Source organism: Octodon degus, unplaced genomic scaffold, assembly GCF_000260255.1.
Source record: "Octodon degus isolate 3935 unplaced genomic scaffold, OctDeg1.0 scaffold00239, whole genome shotgun sequence".
Classification (NCBI taxonomy): Eukaryota; Metazoa; Chordata; class Mammalia; order Rodentia; family Octodontidae; genus Octodon; species Octodon degus.
This window is the reverse complement of record NW_004524815.1, coordinates 2,704,680-2,727,779: the sequence shown is the minus strand read 5'-3', so window position 1 is coordinate 2,727,779 and position 23,100 is coordinate 2,704,680. Positions and strand designations below refer to the sequence as shown.

At 44.5% G+C, this 23,100-nt stretch overlaps 2 protein-coding genes across 3 annotated transcripts in view; one reads left to right on the top strand and one right to left on the bottom strand.

Annotated features, from left to right (window-relative positions):
- Zfp91 (ZFP91 zinc finger protein) overlaps positions 1 to 19,696 on the bottom strand; it is a 26,928-nt gene extending 7,232 nt beyond the window's left edge. The window contains exons 1-9 of one of the 2 annotated variants that reach the window (XM_004645784.2): positions 19,212 to 19,696; positions 14,886 to 14,914; positions 4,412 to 4,624; positions 4,146 to 4,182; positions 3,466 to 3,570; positions 2,840 to 2,974; positions 2,067 to 2,117; positions 1,709 to 1,787; positions 664 to 778 (exon numbers count right to left, since the gene is read on the bottom strand). In XM_004645784.2, coding sequence (XP_004645841.1) covers positions 664 to 778; positions 1,709 to 1,787; positions 2,067 to 2,117; positions 2,840 to 2,974; positions 3,466 to 3,570; positions 4,146 to 4,182; positions 4,412 to 4,624; positions 14,886 to 14,914; positions 19,212 to 19,531 — 1,084 coding nt within the window. In that variant the 5' untranslated portion in view covers positions 19,532 to 19,696. The remainder of the gene's footprint in view (positions 1 to 663; positions 779 to 1,708; positions 1,788 to 2,066; positions 2,118 to 2,839; positions 2,975 to 3,465; positions 3,571 to 4,145; positions 4,183 to 4,411; positions 4,625 to 14,885; positions 14,915 to 19,211) is intronic. The other variant, XM_004645785.3, reaches the window with a different exon arrangement.
- A 2,791-nt stretch (positions 19,697 to 22,487) lies between these two features.
- The window catches only part of Lpxn (leupaxin), a 40,597-nt gene continuing 39,984 nt past the window's right edge, over positions 22,488 to 23,100 (top strand). Inside the window, exon 1 of the mRNA XM_004645782.2 lies at positions 22,488 to 22,611. Coding sequence (XP_004645839.1) covers positions 22,599 to 22,611 — 13 coding nt within the window. The 5' untranslated portion in view covers positions 22,488 to 22,598. The remainder of the gene's footprint in view (positions 22,612 to 23,100) is intronic.

Below are 23,100 nucleotides of genomic sequence, written 5' to 3'. Positions count from 1 at the left end.
AAAAAAAAAAAAAAAAAAACAAACAGCAAGATTGTGAGTGTATCAAAGAGCGGAACCTAAGTCTGCTGGCCTCACTCTTCAGTCAGCCGTCCACACAGGAGCCGGCACGCAAGGTCAGCAGTGGCATCGATGGCATGGCTCTGAAGCACAAGCCCCTGGAGCTATTTAATGGCTGCCCACAAATTACAAGCAAGCTTCTCCTTACGTTTTCTCTCCACCGTTCCCCACTTTCGCCCACAACAGCTGCTACAGGCATCTACTTGAAGCATAACTGTAAAATCCTGATTGTGCTAACTACTAGCAAGGTGACCTACTAAAGGTGATAACGCTGCTAAATCTCTGGCTTCTAAGGTATAAAATAGGTAACTAAATTAGTGGTGCTGAGTGCACAGACCAGCAATAATAAAGTGGTCAATTCACAGCTAATACAGAATTTATGTTCAATAAAAGATCATTATTCTGGTTACAGAAGTTCTCAAAGCCTAAGTTCAAAAGGCCCAGCTTGACCGTCCCTTATGTAACTTATTAAATTGTGTTTTCACATCTTTCTTCCATACCTGACTGAGGACTCTTCAGATGACTTATATTAGGTAAACTTCTATCAGTACCACTGTGCACAGAGGTCATCTGGCTACTTGATAAACACCTTATTTTAATCAGTACCTGTATGGTGTTTGGCATGCCGCAGAAGCTGCTTCTGGAGCCGGAAGAGTCGCCCACAGGAAGGATGTGGACAAACATATTTCTTCTTCAGCAAATGCTGGTATTTAATGTGGTGCTACAACAGTGATGAAAAATGAAAGGGATAAAATTAAGTGCTTTGGTAAGTTCTATGTGTCACTGGAACACCAAATACCTTGTCAGCAGATGGGGAGGCAGCTGAGAAGACAACAAGGTCACGCACTTTAGCAGCTGGTGTAGCCAATGATACACAGTGGAGGCACAGCAGTAGCTGTCATCAGACCCACCATGGAAAGGAAGGCCTTAGCCTCAAGTTACGCCTGCTGCTGCTGAGCAAGCTGGCCTTCCCTTGGCAGTGCCTCATGTGCATGTTTTCTGTCAAGTGTAAATATAAGCTGAGCCTCTGTTCATTAAGAAAAAAAAAATTCTTATGAGAACAAAAACCAAACTAAAACTCTCACTAGTTTGAGCTGCTAACTTCACTTTATTTATGACACTTTGGAAAACCAGATCCCAAGGAAAGCCAAGCTCTTAGCTCTAGTTCTTAGTCCCCTGAGTTTTAAACAAAATGTGCTGCAGGCCCCAAGGCTCATGCACTGGAACATTAACCTCTGTGCTGCCACAGTGGGAGGGGAACTGCTTGGAGGGGTCGCAGGCGCTGCCTCTTGCATGGGCTGCAATTATTAGTGTGAGATAAGAACTGTTACCAAAGTGCATTCTGCCCCCTGCCCTGCCAGGCTCTGCTAGGAGATGATGCGCTATGAAGGACCGCACCAGATAGCACTGTGCTTGTGGGCGTCTCGTCTTGCAGAACTGGGTCAGCTAAGACATTTGTGTTCTTTATCAATTACCCAGCCTCAGGGTGGCAGTACTCTGCTACAGCAGAACAAGTGGGCTAAGACAGGATGACACAAGTAGGGTTAGAAGGATTTGTCTTGACTCTGTGTCAATGACAAAATCTATGTAAGCCCATGATGGTGCATGAGGTGAGGTCAAGCGATGAAACCTAACCAGTGACGACACCAACCTGCAAATAGCGAGGGTGAGCGAGGACAGTGCCACAGCCTTCCATCTCACAGCGGACATACTGGATTGGGGGTTTCTTCCTGTTTGGAAAATACAGGAGAAAATTCTGTACTATATAGCATAGCTACTTGATATTAAAAGGAATCAACCTTTCTTTACTTGCACAGAATTAGTTAGAAGTAACCACAAATTTCCAGATGCTTGAGCTTTTAAAAACATGAACACAAGAATCTGCATGAAAGTACAAAGTGCTAAGATTTTTAGAAACTATTTTGCAAAAACATAATCCCTACCTACTGTGGACACTAATAAAGCTAAGAGAGTAAGGTGCCTTGGTGCGAGGACAAGGACCTCCTCACCTTCTTTTGGGCAAACGAGGACTCTTGTCATCTTTCCGCCTTCGTCCTCTCCTACGATTAAAGAAAGAGTGATGACTGTGTGTTTCAGACTGAAGTTCAGAGGCAAAGGATGGCTGGAAAGCATACACTCACGGCCACAAGCACAGAGCAGACAGCAGACACGAAGAAGGACAATTTAGGTAACTACACAAAATTCAAGATGTATCTAGCAAACTGTCAAACCAGTCTGCACCCCAGATTAAACATGAGTTCTGTAAACTGGGCACTGCCACTGAAGATCTGGATAAATCTCAATGCTACTGAGTTGTCACCATGAGAAGCTTATCACCAAAAACTAATCAATTTAAAATGTAGATCAACAGATTACTAGCTAAGAACTCTAAAGATATAAATTCTACTCCTCTTGCAATAAATTTAAAAACAAAATTTTTACCTAATCGATGTTATTACATCATGTCTTATACAAGCCTGGAGGATCTGAATTTTCCTATCCTTTTGTCTCTATTTTCTCTGAACCCCTATAGCCAGTCTCTCCCCTGAAAATCATCTGAACTTCAATACTGCTCTGAAGGAAAACCAAAGCTTCTCCAGCTTCTGAGGGATCTCTCGGGCAACTGCCAGCTGCTTCGGCACAACAGGAGCAAACCGTGTTCTGGAGTGCGCTGACACCCTTCCTCACGCTCTTCTGGAGCGCGCTGACACCCTTCCTCACGCTCTTCCGCTAGTGGCTTCAAACTGTTCATTTCTATTTTTCATAGAAACTGGCTACTCACTTCCTAGGAGGGTCCTCGTCTTCTCTAATTTCATTCTCTTCTTCTTTCACCTCTACTTCCACTTCCACTTTAATTTCCTTCTTTTCTTTCTCTTCCTTCACCTTCCCCAATTTTCTCCGTGGCTTTGGAGTTTCCCTGCAAACACAAATGCAGTTCAACATTGGGATTTTCCCAAGGACCCTCCCAAGGAGACTGACAGCAAGTTAAAGAGATTACCACTGATTTACTAGAAAACTGCCATTCTTTGCTCACGGACTGATTTCCTACCAAGTGATTCTCATGTGCATAGTGATGCCAAACATATCCGATACCTATGGGATGGATTTCTAGGCTTCAGATTCTTAAAAGTCAAATTTCACTATAGCTGAGAAGTCAGTAAGTAAAATTTCTAAGTTCCCTGGAAGATCACGACACTGTTAAGCTAAAATACACACAAGTCTAGTAACTGCGATATGATCAAATTAAAGTCCTACAAATGGAAGATCTCATCAGACTGCAAAAACAAGCGTACCACGACTCGTTGAAAATGACCTAACTTTCTAGGGTGGCAACAGGACACAGTGAGGCCAGGCGAAGGCGCTGCCCCACTTCTCATCCCACGTGGCCGAGGGAGCCCCAAGACATGCCTTTCTAGGTGGGGTTTGTAGGTCTCGTCTCTGGGGTCATCCTTGAATGGTATTTCCTCTTCACTGATTAACATCTCTTCTTCCTCTTCTTCCTCTTCATCACTACTGAAGAACAGAAATAAATTCTAGTTGTAAGGATCATGTCTGACTGGGTTACACTGGGCAATTTATTTAGAGGTGGCCAAAAATTCACACAACTTTAAATTTTCCTTCCTATAACCTAGATGGACTGCAATCTAGCTGCTTTATCCTAATAATGACCCAAACCACAAAAATAATAGAAACACTATCACTCTACTGAATGAAGACAGGGAAGGACTGGCCAATGGCACCAAGAATCAGAACAGCTGACTCCACAACAGCACTCTATGTCTGGAAACTCAGCTGTATCACAAAAGGTCTATCGGAAGACAAAAGCACAACCTGCCTGGCCAAAATACCCAGTTCACCTCCGCATCCAAAGGAATAAGCCCGACCACATAAGGGACCCAACACATGTTCTCTGAGTCACGTAACCAAAGGCTGCATGGTATAAAGCGCTCTAACCAAGATCCATGTGGAATACAAATGTCAGTCCTCTTACAATTCAAAATCTTTTAAAGTATAAAGCAACTTCCACATCACTCCATGTGCCTATGCTATGGACCCAAACGTTGAGATATGAAATGCAAAAGCTTTACCTAATGCCACCGGGAGACTGATGTTCTTCTGCAACTTCTAGAAAAACAAAGTCAAAATCAAAACTTTATGCACAAGTAAGACCTTTTCTCTATGTAGCCAAGAGTTAAATGCATTATCTAAAAGACTCCCTGAAAGCTGTCCAAAAGAAGCCCTCCCTGTGTTGCCATACCTGTTCCTGAAACTTAAACTACTCAGGCAAAGTGCAACATTTAAAAAAAAAAATCTGTAACAGGTACTAAGTGACCGCATTGTACTTGCACGGTACCATAGTCAAGCTGATCTGTAAGTGGCTCTGACTTGCAGATGAGCTGCAATGAACCAGTCTTGGACCGGGAGCTGCGGGTATTCTCTGTGTCACGAACACGGGAGACCGACGTTCTGTTGCTACTGCGCCAGCCGCGGCCAGGTCTGGTTGCAGCAATGGAAACGTCCTGAGGGAGGGCAGCGTCGTCTTCCTCCTCTTTCTCCTCCTTGGGATCTAGATGAAACAGATACCATTCTAAGCTTACCGTTAGCCAACAGCCATCCCTGTGCATCTGCTGGCCACAAATGCAGTCATTAAACATAAAGAAGGCAGAATGTCCATTTTGTATCTGTGTATTCAAAGTGGTTGGGATAGATATATAGTTGCATTCTCTTAATGAATCGAATGATTTGTTCTAATGGTGTTTGTAAATAGGATCACAAGTCCGCATCTTGTACAGCAATTAACCACTAAGAAGAATATATGCAGTGTAATATTTGTTGAAACTGTACTTCCAATTTGATTGAAACTGTCTCATTGCTATCTGTTTATCAATAAAACTTTGAAAAAAAATAAAGTTAAAAAAAAAAAAAAACATAAAGAAGTCAAATGTTTCCTACAGGTTAAAAAACAAAAACAAGGGCTGGCCAGATAGCTCAGTGGACTAAAGCGCCTGCTTAGGCAGACACAGGGACTGGGGTTTGATCCCTGGTATGCCATGCCCTGCTGGTCCCACCCCAGAGGCACACTGAGAAGGTGATTGAGACTAGGTGTAGTGGTGCATGCCTGTTATCCCAGTTCTTGGGAGGCTGAACACCGGTGGATTACTAGAGTCCAATCTATGTAGTGAGACTGTATAGATTCTTACTAAAATAAAAGAAAAAACAAACAACAACAAAACCCAGTTTTACTGAAATAATTCAAACAAGGTAAGATATTTAGGTAAAATCTATCCTTAATGTTAACTCTAAACATAATCCTTCAAATCTCCCCAACAGCAATTTTATATTACCTCATCTACAAAAAATATAGATTAGCATACATAACATACCTAGTAATTTGACTCATTAAATTCTAATAATTAGCTCTAAAGTACAGAGAAGCTAAATTTAAAAAAATGGTTCCAGATAAGTAACCAGAATTGAAGGAAAAAAAAAAAATCTGAGTTTATGCACTTTTAACAACCCAACTATGTTGCAAAGAATTATTAAAGGGGAATTTCCTAGCAGAATGCTTTCCCCTGATGTAAGCTGTATGGAGAACTACACTGTGAGTTAATCTTGTGGTTAAGTCCAGCTTCAGTGTCGCTGGCCCAGCTGTGCTGCTATTTCCGTTGTCCTGCGACACTCCACATACAGACTGCTACTCTCATCCTGCATTACCTCAGACTTAAGGCAGTCATCCTCTCTTAAACATTAAGAATAAAAAGCTAATGTTAGAAACAGGCTTTCAAGTCCAGAAAATTTACCATCTGGGTAATGGCAAGTATATATTAGAAGTCCATTTTGATAATGGAAGAATCTCTGAATACCTGAAGAATGGAAAAGGCCTTTCTAAAAGCAACATAAAATCTGAAGTCACATGATGACAACCTGACATAAGCAAAACATAAAAACAATTTTCCGCATCACAAAACCAAACAGAAGCAAAGCTTATACCCAATAAAAACATGGCATCTCAATAAAAGCATGGCTTTCAAATATACACAAAAGTAACCAGACCCAAACAACACACTGTACTAGGGAGAGTGCAGAAACATAGGCATTCTAATAATACAGGGCACTGGCAAAGCACATTCCTTTAGATTTTAAGAACTAAGAATCTTCTGGGGACAGTGAGCTGTACTCTGGGCTCATGGCTTGCCCTGCAATTCTAGGAATTCTCCAATGACCCGGGCTCTGCATTTGTGATTCCCTCCTCATAGTCCTTCCTTTCATCCTGTCCTGTCCCTTCAGGTTACCCTGTCAGTGTGTAGCTGTACACAATTCTCAAAATCCCTGTCAGACTTGCAGGATTCATGGGCTCAAGCCATGAAACCAGAAGCCCTCACAGACCTTTTCTCGGTTATTGCACTACTGCAGTTCTCAGATGGCCGACAGGACCAGCAGTTACACCCCGAATCGCACTGAAACTGTGATATACCAGACATTGAAACCTCTCCAAATTACCATATACTCATTCTTTTCTTCTGATTAACTCATTTGCACAGTTTTCTCTCTCTGCCTACACTTTAGTGTAAGTTACGAGATCAGGGTATACCTTCCGTAATTTGCTTGGAGATCTCAGATCCAAGTTCACTCATACAAATTCTACTTTCTCCCCAATGCCAAAACAATTTGGTCACCTCCGTAACTTTTTAAGAAAGACTGTCCTTTTCCCATCTTCCAACATGCTCACTGTTCCCTTCCAAGCCGGCCCCAGAATGCCTCTGAACATGCACATCTGTGCCAACCGCCTCTTCAAGGTGTTTCAGACTGCTCTTCCTGCCAAGGCCCTCAGCTCACTTCCAGCGACAAGCCACTCCTAACCCCACAGCGCTTTTCACAACTTCAGGCATTTTGTTAAACTTCATCCACAGTATATGTTGCTTTCCTAGGACTGACTGAACAAAGACCTATTTATCTGCAAAGATCCTACCTCCAAATAATATGACAGTCACAAGTATGTTAGGACTTCAGTATCTTTAGGGGAGGTAATTCAGCCCATAAAAATGGTCTACTAACATCAGACAAAACACGTTTCAGTTGATTAACTGTTACAAGACATAAACTAGAGAGGATCAAAAAGACCTAACGGTTTAACAGAAAAATACGTACTATAACAAGTCTTCAACTTAAGATGGTTCAACCTAATAGTTTCTCAAGCTCAGTATGGTGTGGAAGTGCTACACATGCAGTGAAACTCTTATTTCAAATTTAGAACCCTCCCCCGTGACATGCAGTACAATTCTCCTTTCAATGACAAGAAGTGGAGCAGAGCTGCGGCTCCCAGTCAGCCACAGATGGGCAGAAAGACCATGGTGCACTACTGTGCCACTACGAGGGCTGGCAGCCTGGATGCACTCCTGTGCTGCAACATCTTCACCTTGCAATGGGCTTATTAAAAGGTGATCCCATCATAAGTTGAGGACTTGTGCAGCAAAATAGCTGAAGACTGCAATACTAAATTTTCAACAATGGACAGAAAAACCAGTCAAAACCACAATAAAGAAATATAGGACTTGGGTAATACTACTAGTTGGAGGATCCTCAAAAAAACCTTTTATGACACATTACCATATGGTTCAGCAATCCTACAGCTAGGTACATGTGCCAAAAATTCAAAGTGGGCCTAAAAGTCCTTGTCCATAAGTCACAGCATCACAACTCACACTGGAGAAAATGCCCACTGACCCATGAACAGACCAGCAGAATGACAACTACAATGGGGTCTTCCCAGCCATAAACAGGAATGCTAGAACATGCTGCAGGTACCAATTTAAGCACCTGCTACATGACAGCTAACAGAGAAAGAACTCATTCACTCATTCCTTTTAGGTGAAATACCCAGGGAAGGTACATTCAGAGACAGAAAGCAGACGCACACTGTGGGGGCTGAAAAGGGGATCATGCAGTAAAAATGCTCTTAAAGGGCGCAAGGCTTTGGCAGCAGCGTAAACAAGTAGAACTAGACAGATGAGAGCCACACAACACTGAAAACATACTATTACTACTATGATTTACACACACACACACACACACACACACACACACACACAGTGTCAAGCTAAACAACAGGAAGAGGAAAATCCACGCATTGGCATCAACCATAACTGGACTGCCAAAGAATAAAGTTCCTTCTGCTTTGTTCAAAGACAACTCTGAGTTCTTTCTCATAACAGCAGCGGCTTTCAGGAGGTTCCATGATTTATAATTAATAAGGAAAAAGGGAAAGCTCTTGGAAGAGGAGGAGATGAAGTAAGAGTGGTTGGTACTATGACCTGAGACAATAAAATATTGATACTACTGGCGGGAATTATCTTTCCTAACTCTTCTTGATAGTACATGATCTAAGGATGTAGTGTGGTTCACCTCAGTTTTACCACCACAGAGAACTATTTCCAAACTGAACTCATCAAATGCTAAAATGTAGTGATCACTTGGCCAAGATAAAATAGGTAGAAAGCTAGAAGGGCCCTCAACATACAAGCCAGCTTTCTGACCCTCACGTTGCCTTGCTTTTCTAAGCGAAGTTTCAAGCAGTTAACTAAAGCTCATGTGTGACTGCCTGGTGGAACAGGGAGTGGCTGGCCGGCAGGCTGAGGCAAAGCTGGAGCAAAGGTCTTCTCATCTCTACTTAAAAACGCAAGTGCCTTCTGGGAAACCAGCAAGCTAAGTAATTAAACACCCATAGTATTTTCCATTTCTCAAAATTTAGTATTTGTAACCCCCTACTGTAGGAAATTCAGTACTTACATGGTAACTACTAAAATAACAACACTACTAAATTCAGTTTAGTAACAATTACTATCTTATCAATGAAAAAACCAGGCAGCTGAGTTGCCTAGGCTCCACATTACATGGTAGGACTGGGCTTGATTCCAGTTACTATCAGTCCAAAGTCTCTGTCCCTTCTGTGGCTGCACCACGCCCAACCACATAAACAGGAAGAAGAGGGTCCATCCAAGAACCGGACCCAGCCTTGGTGTAAGTACCATGAGAGGAATCCACACACATACGGACTTCAAACACCCATAAACAAAATCAGTCCATGCAAATAAACTTTAACTTAAAAAAATGACCTGTAGTCTCAAAACAGTAAATTTAAAAGACCTAACTTTGACATCTTGAGTTTTCAAACCTGAACAGAATAACTACTTTGGTTCATTTTCTTAATTCTTCTGTTTTATCTGACAAATTTTAAGAGTCCTGTGTGTGTATCTCTCCAGTATCCTATCTAGTTCATCCTTAAGTTATTTTATTTTACTTTTGGACAACAGTTTCTAGTTTACTGATTTTCTAACTTTTTTCTTTTCTTTTCTTTTTACATGTATTTGGTACAAGGTCTCACTACACAGCTCAGACTCGTAGCGATCCTCCTGTTTTCAGTGTCCCCTGAGCTGGGATTACAGGTGTGCACCACTACGATGGACTCTGTGGCTGGCTCAGCGTGCCCTGGGGGCGGGGCTGGCGCCGCATGTGGTACCAAGGAGAGCTTTAGTCCTCTGAGCTATCTTGCCAGTCCATCCTACCCTAAGTTCTCACATTTAAATTTACCTTCTGACAGACATATAAGAACAGAAATTGCCTGCAGAGTGGGGTAGCGCCATGCAATACTTCAGTACCTGTATATATCTTCTAAATCATGTACACGTGGCTGTGGTAAAGCCATGGTAAGTATCTATGTGGCCACACAATTTCCCCCAGCAGCATTTGCTAACAGAACTGCCTTGTCTATAATGTGTGTTAACGCTGTTCACATTTTGTATTACTGTAAGAAGTATTTTTAAATTCTGTAATTTCAAAATCCTTTCTTCCAGCTTTTTATAATACATACTACTCAATTATTACTTACAGTCACCACTGCCCACCAGCACCCTGGAATTCCTTGGTCATACTGAACTGTGTAATTCAGAATCTGTTCTCTCTCTACCCCCTCCTGCCCTAACTTAGGGTGAGTGCTGTCCCAGTATGCAGGGCGTACCAGCCTTTTATGCCTGCATATTTAACATACTGGTCTCCAGTTCCACCCAAGCTGTCACAAAAGGAGGCTTGGTTCTTATCTTGCAGAAGAATATTCCACTTGCAACATGCCCATTTCTTTAACACTGCTCCTGTTTCTTGGGTACCATGAACAGTACTGCAGCTGACATCAGAGTGTAAATCTTGGATCTAATGCTTCATTTATTTACAGTAATAGGACTGCTGGTCTCCACAGCAGTTACATTTTGTAATTTTTGAGTAATCACTATAGGGGTTTCCATACCAGTGTTACCAGTTTCTACAAGGGTTTCCATTTGTCCACATCCTCACTAGCAAGTTATTTATTTTGTATAACATGCACTCTAAGAGATGGTATCTCATTGCAGTTCTGATTTGCATTTCATGGTGGCCCACGGTTTTAAAGCATCTCTGAAAGTATATTTTTTGGCTATTTGTATTTTTTTCTTTTGAGAAGTGTTTATTGAGATCACCTGCCCACTTTTAACTAGGCTTTTGAATTTCTTATAGAGCCACCCTCTGTTGGCTAACATTGTTTCCCATTCTGTAGGCTGTTTCTTCCCTGTGATTGTTTCCTTTGCTGTGCTGAAGCTTTCTAGTTTGCTATAATCCCATATCTACTTTTACTTTTATTTCCTAGTTTTAGGGTCTTCTCCAAAATTCCTTGCCTGTTTCAACACCCAGAAGTGTTTCTTATCTTCTAGTAATAGTTCAGGTCCCACATTCCAATGTCTCCAATGCATCTTTAGTTCATTTTTGCAATTTATCAGAGACAAGGGTATAGTTTCAATCTTCTCTGTGTGGCCCCACAATTTCCTGACAGAACCACCTTGTCTACAATGTGTCCTTTTTTTTTTGCGGTACCAGGGATCAAACTCAGGACCTTGAGCTTGCCAGGCAGACACGCCAATGAGCTGTATATCCCCGGCCCATACAATATGTTCTTAACAGCGTTCATATTTTGTATTATTGTAAATGATACTTTTTAATTCTACAATTTCAACTTTCTACCTCTGTTGATAATAAACAGAAAGATAACTGATTTTCTGCATTAAATTTTCCTTGATCTTATGCTAATGGACAGCTTCCAGTTTCAGCATTTTAGGTGCTGCCCAAGACCATCAGGACCTGGAACTCTGGACTTGGAGAACAATGAGACAATCTGATCAAAAATCAAAACCTTCTGCCCCTGAAGCCACTGAGCTTTTGGATAGCTTTCCTACCCAGCAATCATCCACAGATAACAGATGCTTAGGGAAAGTTACAGTGAAGAAACAATGAGGTTTAGAAATTGTCAAAGAGGCAGAGTTCTGGGGTTTGATCTCGGGTACCACATGCCATGTCAGCCCCACTCCCAGGCACACTGAGACAAAAACTGACACCGGACATGGTGGTGTGCGCCTGTAATCTCAACGCTTGGGAGGCTGAAAATTGGAAGATCATTATGAGTTCAATCTGTGTAGTGAGACCCTGTAGAGCCTGTACTAAGTACATTAAAAACAAACAAAAAACAAAAAGCTGCAGAGTTATAAACAGAACCAGCAGAGCAGTAGTCAAGAGTACAAACTGGGAGTTTCTGATCAAAGAAGCCTGAAAGGTGTAGTGAATCAGGCAGGCAGAAGCCAGAACGGCTGCCACGAGGACAGCATGGCACCCATGCTGCAGCGGCCTCTGTCTGGACGGAGTCTGACTCGCGTGGCAGGGTTTAATTCAAGAGCTGAAAGGCAGAGGGCACTGACCCAGCGCTTCCTGTGCATGCAGGGCAGTCTCAGGGAGGGTACTGTCGCGCCCTCACATACAGACGGGCCTCCTGGGGGCTGCGGAGGGAGTCATAATGACTGGATTTGCGTTAGCCCTCTAGGATGCGACATTTCTCTTGCTTCAGTCCAAGAGTAATATTTTATCAAAACAAGGTATCTCAACGTTAGTAGTATTCATAATAGAATAATAATACTAAGTCAGAGACAGTGCCGATAGCAGCTGAATTATAATGGGAAATTATTGTATACATCTGTGTATACGGGACAGAAAGATTCAGTTACCTGACTGATAAAACATCCCATAACAAATAATTTGACAAGGCTTAAATCTGTGTTACAATGTATGTATCATAGTGTATCTGTGCTTTCAAAAACTAAAAGAGGAAGAGCTCAGGAGGTCTCCAAATTTGAAGTAGAAACAGAATAAAGGACCTGGACAATTCCCATGAAAGTATTAAGATGCTCAAGAACATTCTTATCCTGAGAGAAATTCCCTCTGTTACTTTAATACAAAGGAGAGGGCCCACACTCTAATAGGAGGCTGAAGTAATACGGTCTGTGAGTAAGCCCCACCTGGGCAGTGAGGCAGATAACCCTTATCTCAAAGACAGAGGGAGGATATATGACTCAGCAGGAAAGGTCTGGGTTCCCTTCCTAGTAACTCACGCTCCCTCCAAAAAAACCCCAAAATCCAAAAAACAAGAAACTAAGCTTCTGCCAGATGTGAGACTGAACTACCAGAAGGGCTTCATGTCTCCACAGCTGTACAGCTACACAGCACGCCAGCTTCTGGTTTAAGATCACCTACACAAAAACGATCCATCTCCACAGAGGGTTTAAATTCTCTCTCCCTCCCCATTTCCACACAGGGAATCTCTGCAGTGCCAAGTTGTCCAGGCTAGGCCTGATTTTCCAATCTTCCCGCCTTAGCCTCCCACAAGGCTGGGACGGCAAGCGTGCACCACCATGAACAGTTCAAACTGGGGCTCAACATTTCACCATATTCAAAATCCAAGCCAGGTGTGGTGGCACACACTTAAGTAATCCCAGCACTGGGAAGGCTGAGGCAAGGGACTAGCTTGCGTTTGAGCTCAGCCTGGGCTACACAGTAAATTCAAGGCCCACCTGACTCCCCCACTCGCCCGCCTCAAAAGCGCAAAATTCAAATTCTAAGTTTTTCTGCAGCCAACCCAGAATGAACTCTTTATACATTCTCATTAGACACATAAAGTAATTCTGACTCTGAAAAAGGCAGGGTTTTTTGTTTGTTTAATCAAAACTAGTCTGGTAACTTGTTAATGGTTTTTACATTTTCTTCACCTCAAAAAAATCTACAAATATGAGCAAGAAACAGTCTCAGTATACATAACATCTATATTCCAAGTAATAACAGCAACAAAAATAAAATTTGCTACTTCTGTCAAAATAAAAATACTTTGCTAAACAAAATAACCATGCAAAAATTTCTACAAATACACACTTGTTATAAAAATGATTCTACCTGGTACACAATGGGATATTAGCCTCAAATTGCAAACTTCAGCCAATAACCTGAGTGTTTGGTTATTTACAGAACAGCCACCAATACAAGGTACTCGTTCCTAATCACACTGTCATTCTTTTAAATGGCATTAAAACTCAAGTTTTAACCTTTCATCATGTCAAATCATCTTTATAAAGAACAGAAAACCCCTCACTTAGGAAGATAAACATACAGAAATATACACATTCATTTTTTTCCCCCAGTACTGAAGATTTCCCCTGGGCTGGATCTCCAACTCTCTCTTTTTTTTTTTTTTTTTGCAGAGCTGGGGATTGAACTCAGGCCCTGGCGCTTGCCAGGCAAGCACTTATTCTGCTGGGCCATCTATCTCCCCAGCACACTCATGCTTGATGTTACTGTCAGCTGTGTGAAAGCTAGACTGACAGCATACACAATAACTGAAGTATAATTAAGAGTACATTTGTTCCTGTCGGCTTTTTTCTTTTTTGGGGGGGTGGGGAGGGCGGAACCGGAGATTGAACTCAGGCCCTTGCGCTTGCCAGGGAAGCACTTATTTTACTGAGCCATCTCCCCAGCCCCATTTGTTCCAGTTTTAAGGAAGATGTATCTTTGAATTTAGCATCAAAAAACACTGCCAGGGACTAGGACAAGAAAAATGTAACGAATGAGCAACTGTTCCAATGCAACTGAGGCATCTCTACTAGCCCCATCAGCAAAGACATAATGAAATCTCTTAGTAACTGTGGAAAACTACAAACACCAAATATTATCTTCCCTAATAATCCAGAAAAGCAAAAACCACTTCAGTGCCGCATCTTGTCCACTAGAACTTGCCATGGAAATGACCTAATGACTTCATCTAATTATTCACCAGGATGAAATCTTAGAACACTTGTGTCTACAATTTTTAAACTGCAGTTGCAATTTGGGTCTCCACTAGTACTACGATTCTGCCTATCGTTCACATGTATATTACACATCATTCTTCTTGTTTCACTTTTAAAGAGACCAAGTACTTTAACAAGTAGGTTAAATTTTCATCAAATTATGATTTTCCCATTATTATTGAACTTTTAAATAATGCCAAACCACCCTGGCCTGATCTGCTTGCCCTCATCTAGTTTTATCAACTCCAGTAATGCTTTCTGTATCCCTTTATTTTACTCATTTTTATGGTACTGGAGATTGAACTCAGGGCTTCCACACTGAGCTACAACCCAATCCTTTAGCTTTAGCTGGAGACAGGATCCCACTGTTGTTAAACTGCCCAGGCTGGGCTGGGCTCCAGCTTACCATCCGTCTACCTCAGCTACCTACCTACGCTACTGGGATTACAGATTACAGGTGCGTACCACGAGGCCTGCCTGTGCACTCAGTGTTGAGGCAAGGCTGCCGAGCCACACCACTCCCTACAAAAGTCCCTTTTAAGCGCTAACTACTCTGACTAGGCTAAAGCTTCTTCTATTTTCTATTATGCAGTCACATAATCAGTGTAATGGACACAAAGAGAGGTAAGAATGACCAAGCCTTACCTTTATCAGTTGTTATTTTTTCTACACATCTGAAAAAAAGAAGAATCAAACATTAAGTGAGCAGTCTTGTACATTTTCTTAAAATGCAAGTTTTTCTCTCTTCCAGGCTCATTTCCAGAGCGAGGCAGGAAACATCTACAGTAGCCCTGTCCAACAGTGAGGTCCAACTCTCAGCAGCGGAGGAAACGCGGTCTGCACAGCCCCGTAAGGTAATAACACTTGAAACTGTCACTGAGACTGAGGAACTGGATTTTTAATTCTACTTAACATAAATTTAAATAGACACGTGTGGCTGCTGTCACTGCCAGCACTAGGTGCTAGAATACGAAGCAAAACGATTATTTTTAATTACTAAAAAGATGTTAATACAAGGAAAAAATGTTAATTCTGCTCTATTAGGTAGCTAAATGAACACCACCGATGGGATCACACTGCATCTGAGGCGTGCTCTAAGGGCAGAGGGGTGTGGCAGCACCACAGACAACCGCAGGTGTCCTTACCCTGCCCGCCGTCACCTTTACTGTGGCACATTCGTCATGACATGTGTCTCATGTCTCCTAAACTCAGAAGAGTGTTTTTTTTTTTTGTTTTGTTTTTTTTGTTTTTTTTTTTGCAGAACTGGGGATTGAACTCAGGCCCTTGTGCTTGCCAGGGATGCACGTATTCCACTGAGCCATCTCCCCAGCCCCAAAATCAGTTTCTTAAAAGGAAATATGCCTCACAAATATATCATGTACTTTACACACAGCAACAGTAAATGTTTAAAATGTTACAAACTTAAGAGGGTAAAAGAAGTGTTCCCATGTTTTTAATTTGGGGAATTTCTATCACACATTACCTTTACTGGCCCGTACAGGACAGTGAAGTCATCTATACCCATTACACAAACTCAAGAGTAAATAGGCACTATATCCTTATCATAAAAATACCATTGTTCTCAGCTGTATATTTTTCTTTTTTTAGAAGTAAAATATAACTCAAGATGCATTTGTTATTAATATCCAAAGAAACAGCAAAATACATTATCCGTTCTCTTTAGAAAGCAAAGTAATCATTTTCATTTTTTAAAGGAAGTGTAGCAGTACAATTTCATTACAAGTTATATACAACTATCCCAAGAATCTTAACTATGGAATTTATCGGCTAAAACAAAACAAGGGATCAGCCTAATTCCCCAAGTGAGACTATATAAACTGTTCACATTTGGCTTGTCTTTCCCTATTTCCCATTTAGACAAATTCATTAAAAAACTTTTTATTCCTCGTCATTCATAAATATTTCCTACTCTTCTAGGTAACTCTTGTAACATTTCAATGTGAATAAAAAAGTTGTTATAAACTTACGTTTATGAAGCAGTAACCTGATTATCATCCAACCATACAGCTGGTTTATTAAGTTCATTAAAAATCAGTTATATATGAAGCAGATTTAAAAAGGTTAAATGACTTGCCCAAGGTCACTCTGTGAGCAGTGACAAAATTGGGATTTGAAACTGACTTTATTTGATTTTATTCATTTACTTTTCTGGGAAGGGTCTACGGGGTGTTCAGGGTCTTACTAAGAGATCCAGACTCCCAGTGATTCTCCTGTTTACAGACTCCCAAGTGCTGGGATTATAGGTGCGTGCTACCACGCGCAATCTCAGCACACCCCAGGGATTGAACCCAGGACCCTAATCGTGCTTGCAGGCACTTTAATCTGCTGAGCTATTTGGCCGGCCCTTTGAAATTGACTTTAAATCAGTGTTTTTCCCACTATATAATTTGCCTTCTATCAGGAAGGAAGGTTTCAACCAATCCAAATCGATGTATTTATTGACCCTGTAAATTGGCATATACTTTGTTGCCTCTTTCTTCAGCAGAAACAATTGTGCATGCTAAACAGCTCCATACTGGGACTTGGTAGGGAAAAAGCAGGGATATGGAAGGAGGATCTGAATGGAACAAACAATACAGATATGACCTTCAACTCCTTTTAACCTGGCCACAATGTTAGTTGAATAACAGATGAACCAAGGTCACTCCAAACTTCTCAAAATGTCTTCTTTCTAAACACTTGGGCCAGGGGAGAGATAGCTCAGTAGAATAAGCACTTGGCTGGCAAGGGCAAGGTCCTGAGTTCAATCCCCAGTACCGCAAAAAAAATATAATAAAAAAAAAACTACTCAGTGCAAAAATCTGTTCTATCCCTGAAAAATCTGTACATAAACCACGCACAATGGGTAAGAAGGCTCCACTCCTGAGCGCAGCTTTGCCTTTCACGTAAGTCCTTGAAGTCAGGGCTGCATCCCTCTTCTCGGTGGCCCAGCTCTGCACAGTCCCAAGCCCAACCTGCTCCAACCCGCACAGCCACACGAGACAGTGTGCTAGCTTCCTGGCTGTGCAGTGAACTGAACAGGTGCTCTACTCGTAGGACAAAAACTTAAGCTAGCATTCTTATCTTATTCTACAATTTAAGGCAACACTGCCTAGAGATTAAGTAGCGGCGAAAGAAGGTAAAAGGAAACCACCATTGATTGCTGTTATGTTTTAGAATACAGGATCAGACAGAAACACCGACAATTCAGACTGTTCCTTCCTTTCCTAAGGAAAACTGTAGAGGACAAAACTGAAGGAATTTAATTAAATCATCTCCACCAAGTCTGTTTAACACAGATTGTGGCAGGAAGAGAGTTATAAATACTTTTTGCCAAGTTAGGAAAAAAATCTTGATAAAAGGTAAAACTACTACTTCAGGCCTAACAGTCCGGAAATACAGGTACATTTAACTCCTAACAGGTAGATGACAATGAAAACATATTTTAAAACTACTTGCCATGTGCAGGGGCCTGAGTTCAAAATTCAATACAGAGCAAGAAAGACAAAGGCTTGAACTCCAGTGTGATACAAGCCTGAAATCCTACTTGTCCGGGAGGCTGAGGCATGAGGACCTCAAATTGGAATCCAACAGCAACAGCTCAGCAACTCTGCGGGACTGGCCAAGTAAATAAACGAAAGGACGCTGAGACGAGAGCTGAGTGCAAGGACCCTGGGCTCAACCCCCAGGAGCCTGGGAGAAAAAAAAATATACTTTCAACGTAGCTTCATTATGTATGATGAAGATTAATTTTGCAAACTTGAAAAACAAGACTACAAACCACTTATGCCTGTATGCTGCAACTTCGCAAAGCAGCAAGTTTTACTCAGTATTTACTACATATTGCATGTGAAGTGGATCACATAATGTAATTTAACCCACACAAACCCGTGTTGCTCGGATTATCCCCATATATGTCCTTTAAATAGGGAAATTGAAGCAAAAATCTGTTCAGGAATTTGTACAACAAATTTATATCTAAAGATTGATGGTATCTTTTCAAACTTGTGAAAAATTAACTTTAAAATGTGATGAATACGAAATGCATCTACAGCAATTAAAATTATAATTTGTTAGCTCAGGAATCTACTGTCCCCAGAACTACAGATCACACAGCAAACTATGTTAAACGACACTCAAAGCATGTGTCATCACAGAGAACTTTATTCCCTGAGAGGCCTCTGATGCCTTAATTTTGAAACAGATTTCTTTTAAAGTATTAGATCTAGTGTGGGCCAGATCTTGCCACTAAAACTACTGAAGAATCAAAATTGACACCCCCTTCTTTTCAATTTTCCCTGGTTTCACTATTTTTTTTTCAAACGTTTTCAGTAACGAATTCAAGAGCCAATGCAATTAATCTTTACCACTTACAGAGCTGTGTGCTTCAGTATTCTTAACACACGAGCCAGAGGGCAAGATCTTAATAAGCAATTTAAAATATTTACGCTCTTGGCCATCTGTTCCCGGTTCATTACCTCTGGCAACAGAACAACTCCCTTCGCAGGAGTCTCCTTTCAACAATGAAGTCCCTACCTAAAAGCACAGACAAAAACACATGCAGAAAACGTGCTGCTTGGCAAGCCCAAGAACTGCCCATCTGACTTAAGTTCCATGCGACCCCGGAATTTAGAGTCGCAGGGCCCGGGTTCCGACGCCGATTCCCACCTCCCGCAGAAGCCGCGCGGACGCTGACAGCTCGGGAGCGCGCGGAGCAGCTTCAGCCGCAGGGAGGGGCGCGCGCCAGGCTGGGCCCTAACGGGGCCCGGACACGCTACGGAGCGCCGCGAGGGCCAGGCCAGGACGGGACCGCGCGGACCGACAAAGGGCGCGGAAGCCCGGGCTCGGGACCACCGCGCAGCGACCCCTGCGCGGAGACGCAGGGCTTCGCCGCGCGCGTCACGTGGGGCGGGTGCTACGGGAGCCGAGAGGGGCGGGGGGTCTGCACGGCCGAGGACGCGCGGTACTCACACGAGTCGCGGACTCTTCTTTCCCTGAGCTGGTGACGGGGGCTTCGCGGCCGGAGGCTGCTGCCCGGGGCCGTCGGCAGGCCTGGCGCTGGGGCTGCTCCTCCGCCGGCGCGGGTACTCGGCCTTCCTCCGGCGGGACACAGCGGCGGCGGCGGCCCGGCCCCGATCCCGGCCGCCTCTCAGCACGCGGCTGCTCGTGGTCCCCGCGGGAGCCGCCGCCGAGGGCGGTTGCTGGGGCTCCTCAGGACCCGCCTTGGCCTCCTCTCCCCCTTCCTGGTCCTGCTGCTCCGGGGGGCTCGGCTCCTCCGTCTCCCCCGGCATCAGGGCTCGCCCGTCCCCCACCCCTCGTCCCGGGCGGCGGAGGCGGAGGCGGCGGCCGCCCCGGCGCTGCACCCCCCGCCCCCGTCGCCTCCCGGAGCGTCCGGCTTACTCTCACCCCGAGCGCCTCTCCCCCCTCCCCTCCGCCCGCGCCGAGGGCGCCCCCCCGCCCCCTGCCACTCAAGGCCCGCGACTGCCGGGGAGCGCGCGCGCGCCCGCCGCAGACGCTCGGCGGGCCAATGAGAGAGGAGGAGCGGCACCTGGCCCCGCCCCTCACGAACTCACACGCAGCGACGTACTAGGGTCCCGCCCCACCCCCTCCTTCGGCCAATCAGGAAACGGCTCCAAGGGAGCGCGCGAGGTTTCCTTCCCCGCGCACCCGTTCTCACCGTTAAGCGGAAGCGTCTCGCGACAATCCCAAAGTGACCTTTTCCCCCTCCTCCGTAGTTAAACGCGTGCTAGGGGCAGTGGGAGGGGCAGGACTGGCGAGGGAATGGGGTGAGAAGGAAACGCACCTCTTTCCCCGCCTTGTGCGCGCCCTGGGCCGGATGCGCGCGCACCTGCCTCCCTAAGGACCCGCTATTACCACGGGGGCTCTTTCTACGCTTCCTTAGGCCGCAGAAGTAGCCTGAGCGTTCTTCCGCCTCCAACCTGACCACACTTCCCTGCCTCTGGCCTTCATGTCCCCAGCGCCGCCAGGACGTGCGGCGAGAAGGGGGAAATTTTTTGAGCTGTTGCTTCTCCTTTAAGAAAAAAAGCTCCGTGGGCTGCCGGAGGAAAGTCTCCGAAAAAATGGCGGCTGTGGAACAGGGGCGGGGTCGTGGGGGGCCGCGAGAGCCCGCCCTCTGGGGCATGCGCACGGGCAGCCCAGCCCAGGGCATCCTGGGAGGTGAAGTCTTATTTATTGACCAAAAGCGGAGGCGGAGAGGACGCTGGGAGCTTAGGTCCACCTCCACGGGAGATGTAGTTCATCTCTGCAGCCGGAGGGTGGAAAGCGCTTTCCAGGCAGGCGGTGTTTCCGGGTTAGGCCGCGACGCTGCGCATGTCGGAAGCAAACGTGGAGCCAATTGGTGGCTTGGATGGCCTGGAGAGGGTTCTGCGATTTTGGGGGGTAGTTTTTTAGTTGGCTTTGTTGCAGCTTTCCCGGGCTGGCCACATCATAGTCCTCGCTGACCTTGGTAGTGATCGGTGGCACCCTGAGACCGCCCGGCTCTTTCTTCGTCCTGTCACCAGGGTCGAGCCCTGCTCGGCACCCAGGAGCTCGGGAACTGAGTCAGCTTCTGTGCGGTCTCCGGGGCCGGACCCTGCCCGCCACCGAGGGGGACGCACTGACCTCCCCTTCCTGCCGGCAGCTGGCAGTGAGGGCCGGTTGCGGTCCCCGAGCCCGAGGGCGGAAGGGTGTTAGCGTGATTTGTGGGACCGCCAGAAGCCGAAAGTCGCTCTCGCGCGCCCAAGTCCGCTGCTGCGGTTTACACGTTTGTGCAGCGCAGGAAGCGCGGTCTGGAGAGCAGCGTTGCTCCGGATCCCTTCTGCCCACTGGCGTGAGCAGCTCTGTTGCCTGACTGGTGTGTCAGAGGGACTTTCCACCAGCGGGTCTCTTTCCACTGGACCGTCTGCTGGGCCGTGCGCAGTCCTTTTCTCCATTATAATCCAGATGATGTGAAAACAGTGTTCTCTAGACCTACAGAATAATCCATCTGGAATTAAAACCTCCAGACGGAAAAGAATGGAAATTAAAATCTTGAGATCCAATTTTAAATTTCACATTAATCATTAAACTGTGAACGAGTGCTGAAGTATGTTTTTCTTTCCAGTATTTTGACTTAATTACCACTTAAGATCAGGCAAATGTTTTATATTGTGTACTGCGTTTTGAACTTCCATACGGCTAATGACATTTTTAGTTGGAAAGATTGGCACGTTGTATTTGGGAATTTTTCCAAACTTTGCAATGAGCAGGCTTTTGGAACAGCACTGACATCCAATGGCTGCTTAAAGTAATGCAGACGACGGGGAATGGGGGGGGGGGTGTCTTAGGAGACGTAATTGAATGGAAAAATGAAAGAAAAAAGCCAATGCATTGTAAAGACTACAGGCTTTCTCATTTAAAGCATGGATTATAGAAGTAGCAAAGCTGTTTTGTTACTTAAGCAAATTAATCCTCGAGTTTATTTCGCCACGGGTAAAAACAGGATAAAATGCGTTTCGTGGGCTGTTACTACAGTTACATACCGTCTGATCATACCGGCCTTCTGTAGATGTGTTGTTTCGTTCAAGATGAATAAACTCACAGTGGCAAAGTAGATGAATTAACGTCAGTGTCAATTTTTACAGGAACTGCTGCACTGCCGTGCAAGAAGGCAAGGACTGTGCCCAGTTCATGTCGCAGCCTAGCACTGGGAACCTCAAGCTTTCCAGCTTTATTATTCTTGGGACCACACATGTTTTTATTTGGGGCCTCTGAATAAGCGAGCACCCAAGAATCTGAATGGAGCGCTACTTTCATGCTGCCTTTAAGGGACTTACCATCTATACAAGGAAGCAAATAAGCATAATTCCTGCATAAGTAAGCAAAGAGGCAAGATGCCCTGGGCACTAGTTAACCATCACGGGAAGCTGAGGGCAGTGGGCCGCTGTGGGCTCCACTGCACGGGAATAAGGAAGACCAGAAGCTTAGTCACAGCGGGATAAGTACGCTTGGAAAAAACCACAAGTGAAAATCTGGCCTTTCCATGAATTCAGCATGAATTCCAGAATGGGACAGGTGTTCAAGTTTTGTAAGGTTAATTTCGAGTCTTTTAAGTTTTAATTTTGATCCCTGACCAATGCACTACCACAACTTAAATCTTACAGCCTGCTTTTCTATGTCAGGCCCATCTTAAAAGCTGTAACATAAAAAGAAAAAAAAAAAAAAAAACCCCAAGAGAGGAAGTGCTAAGCAAATACAGGAACCAGAAAAGGTTACAGAGGCTGCTTTACGCTGTCTCATTCCGTTCCTTTGGGCCGTCATCCTCACCGCATTTAAAGTACTTGAGGACGTGTGCGAGCACAGCATCGCAGGTGCAGGGCCATGGAGGAGCTGGGTGAGTGCGGAGCTTCCTGTACAAACTGAACACATGGCAGCCTTCTCCGTGTGGGGCCTGGACTTGGGCTCGGGCTGAGGGGCGAGCTGGAAGATCTCACTTTTACTTACATCCTCAGCGCGCCCTGAGTAGGAACAGAGTTCACAGCAGTGGCGCAGTGGGCGGGAGCAGGGTGCTGGCATGGGGCACTTTCCCACAGTTGCTCTTGCACTGATCATGACTGAGAGTGTCTTATGCTGGTCATTTGCATTGGCCCCCTTGAGGGCTACTGGAGATGGTGGGATGTTACACAGCTCACCAACGTGATTAGTGGAGAACTGAAAGAAGGGAGAAGGGTGTTAAACAGAAGTGGGATAGAAGAGCAGGGAAAAGAATGGCAGCAGAGGCTGGAGGGGGGCCGGAGTGATCTCGTTTGCCCTATGGCTTAGGATTAAAGCAAAGAGATACAGTACTAAACTTCTAATATTATTTGCTGCACTTTCTTACTCA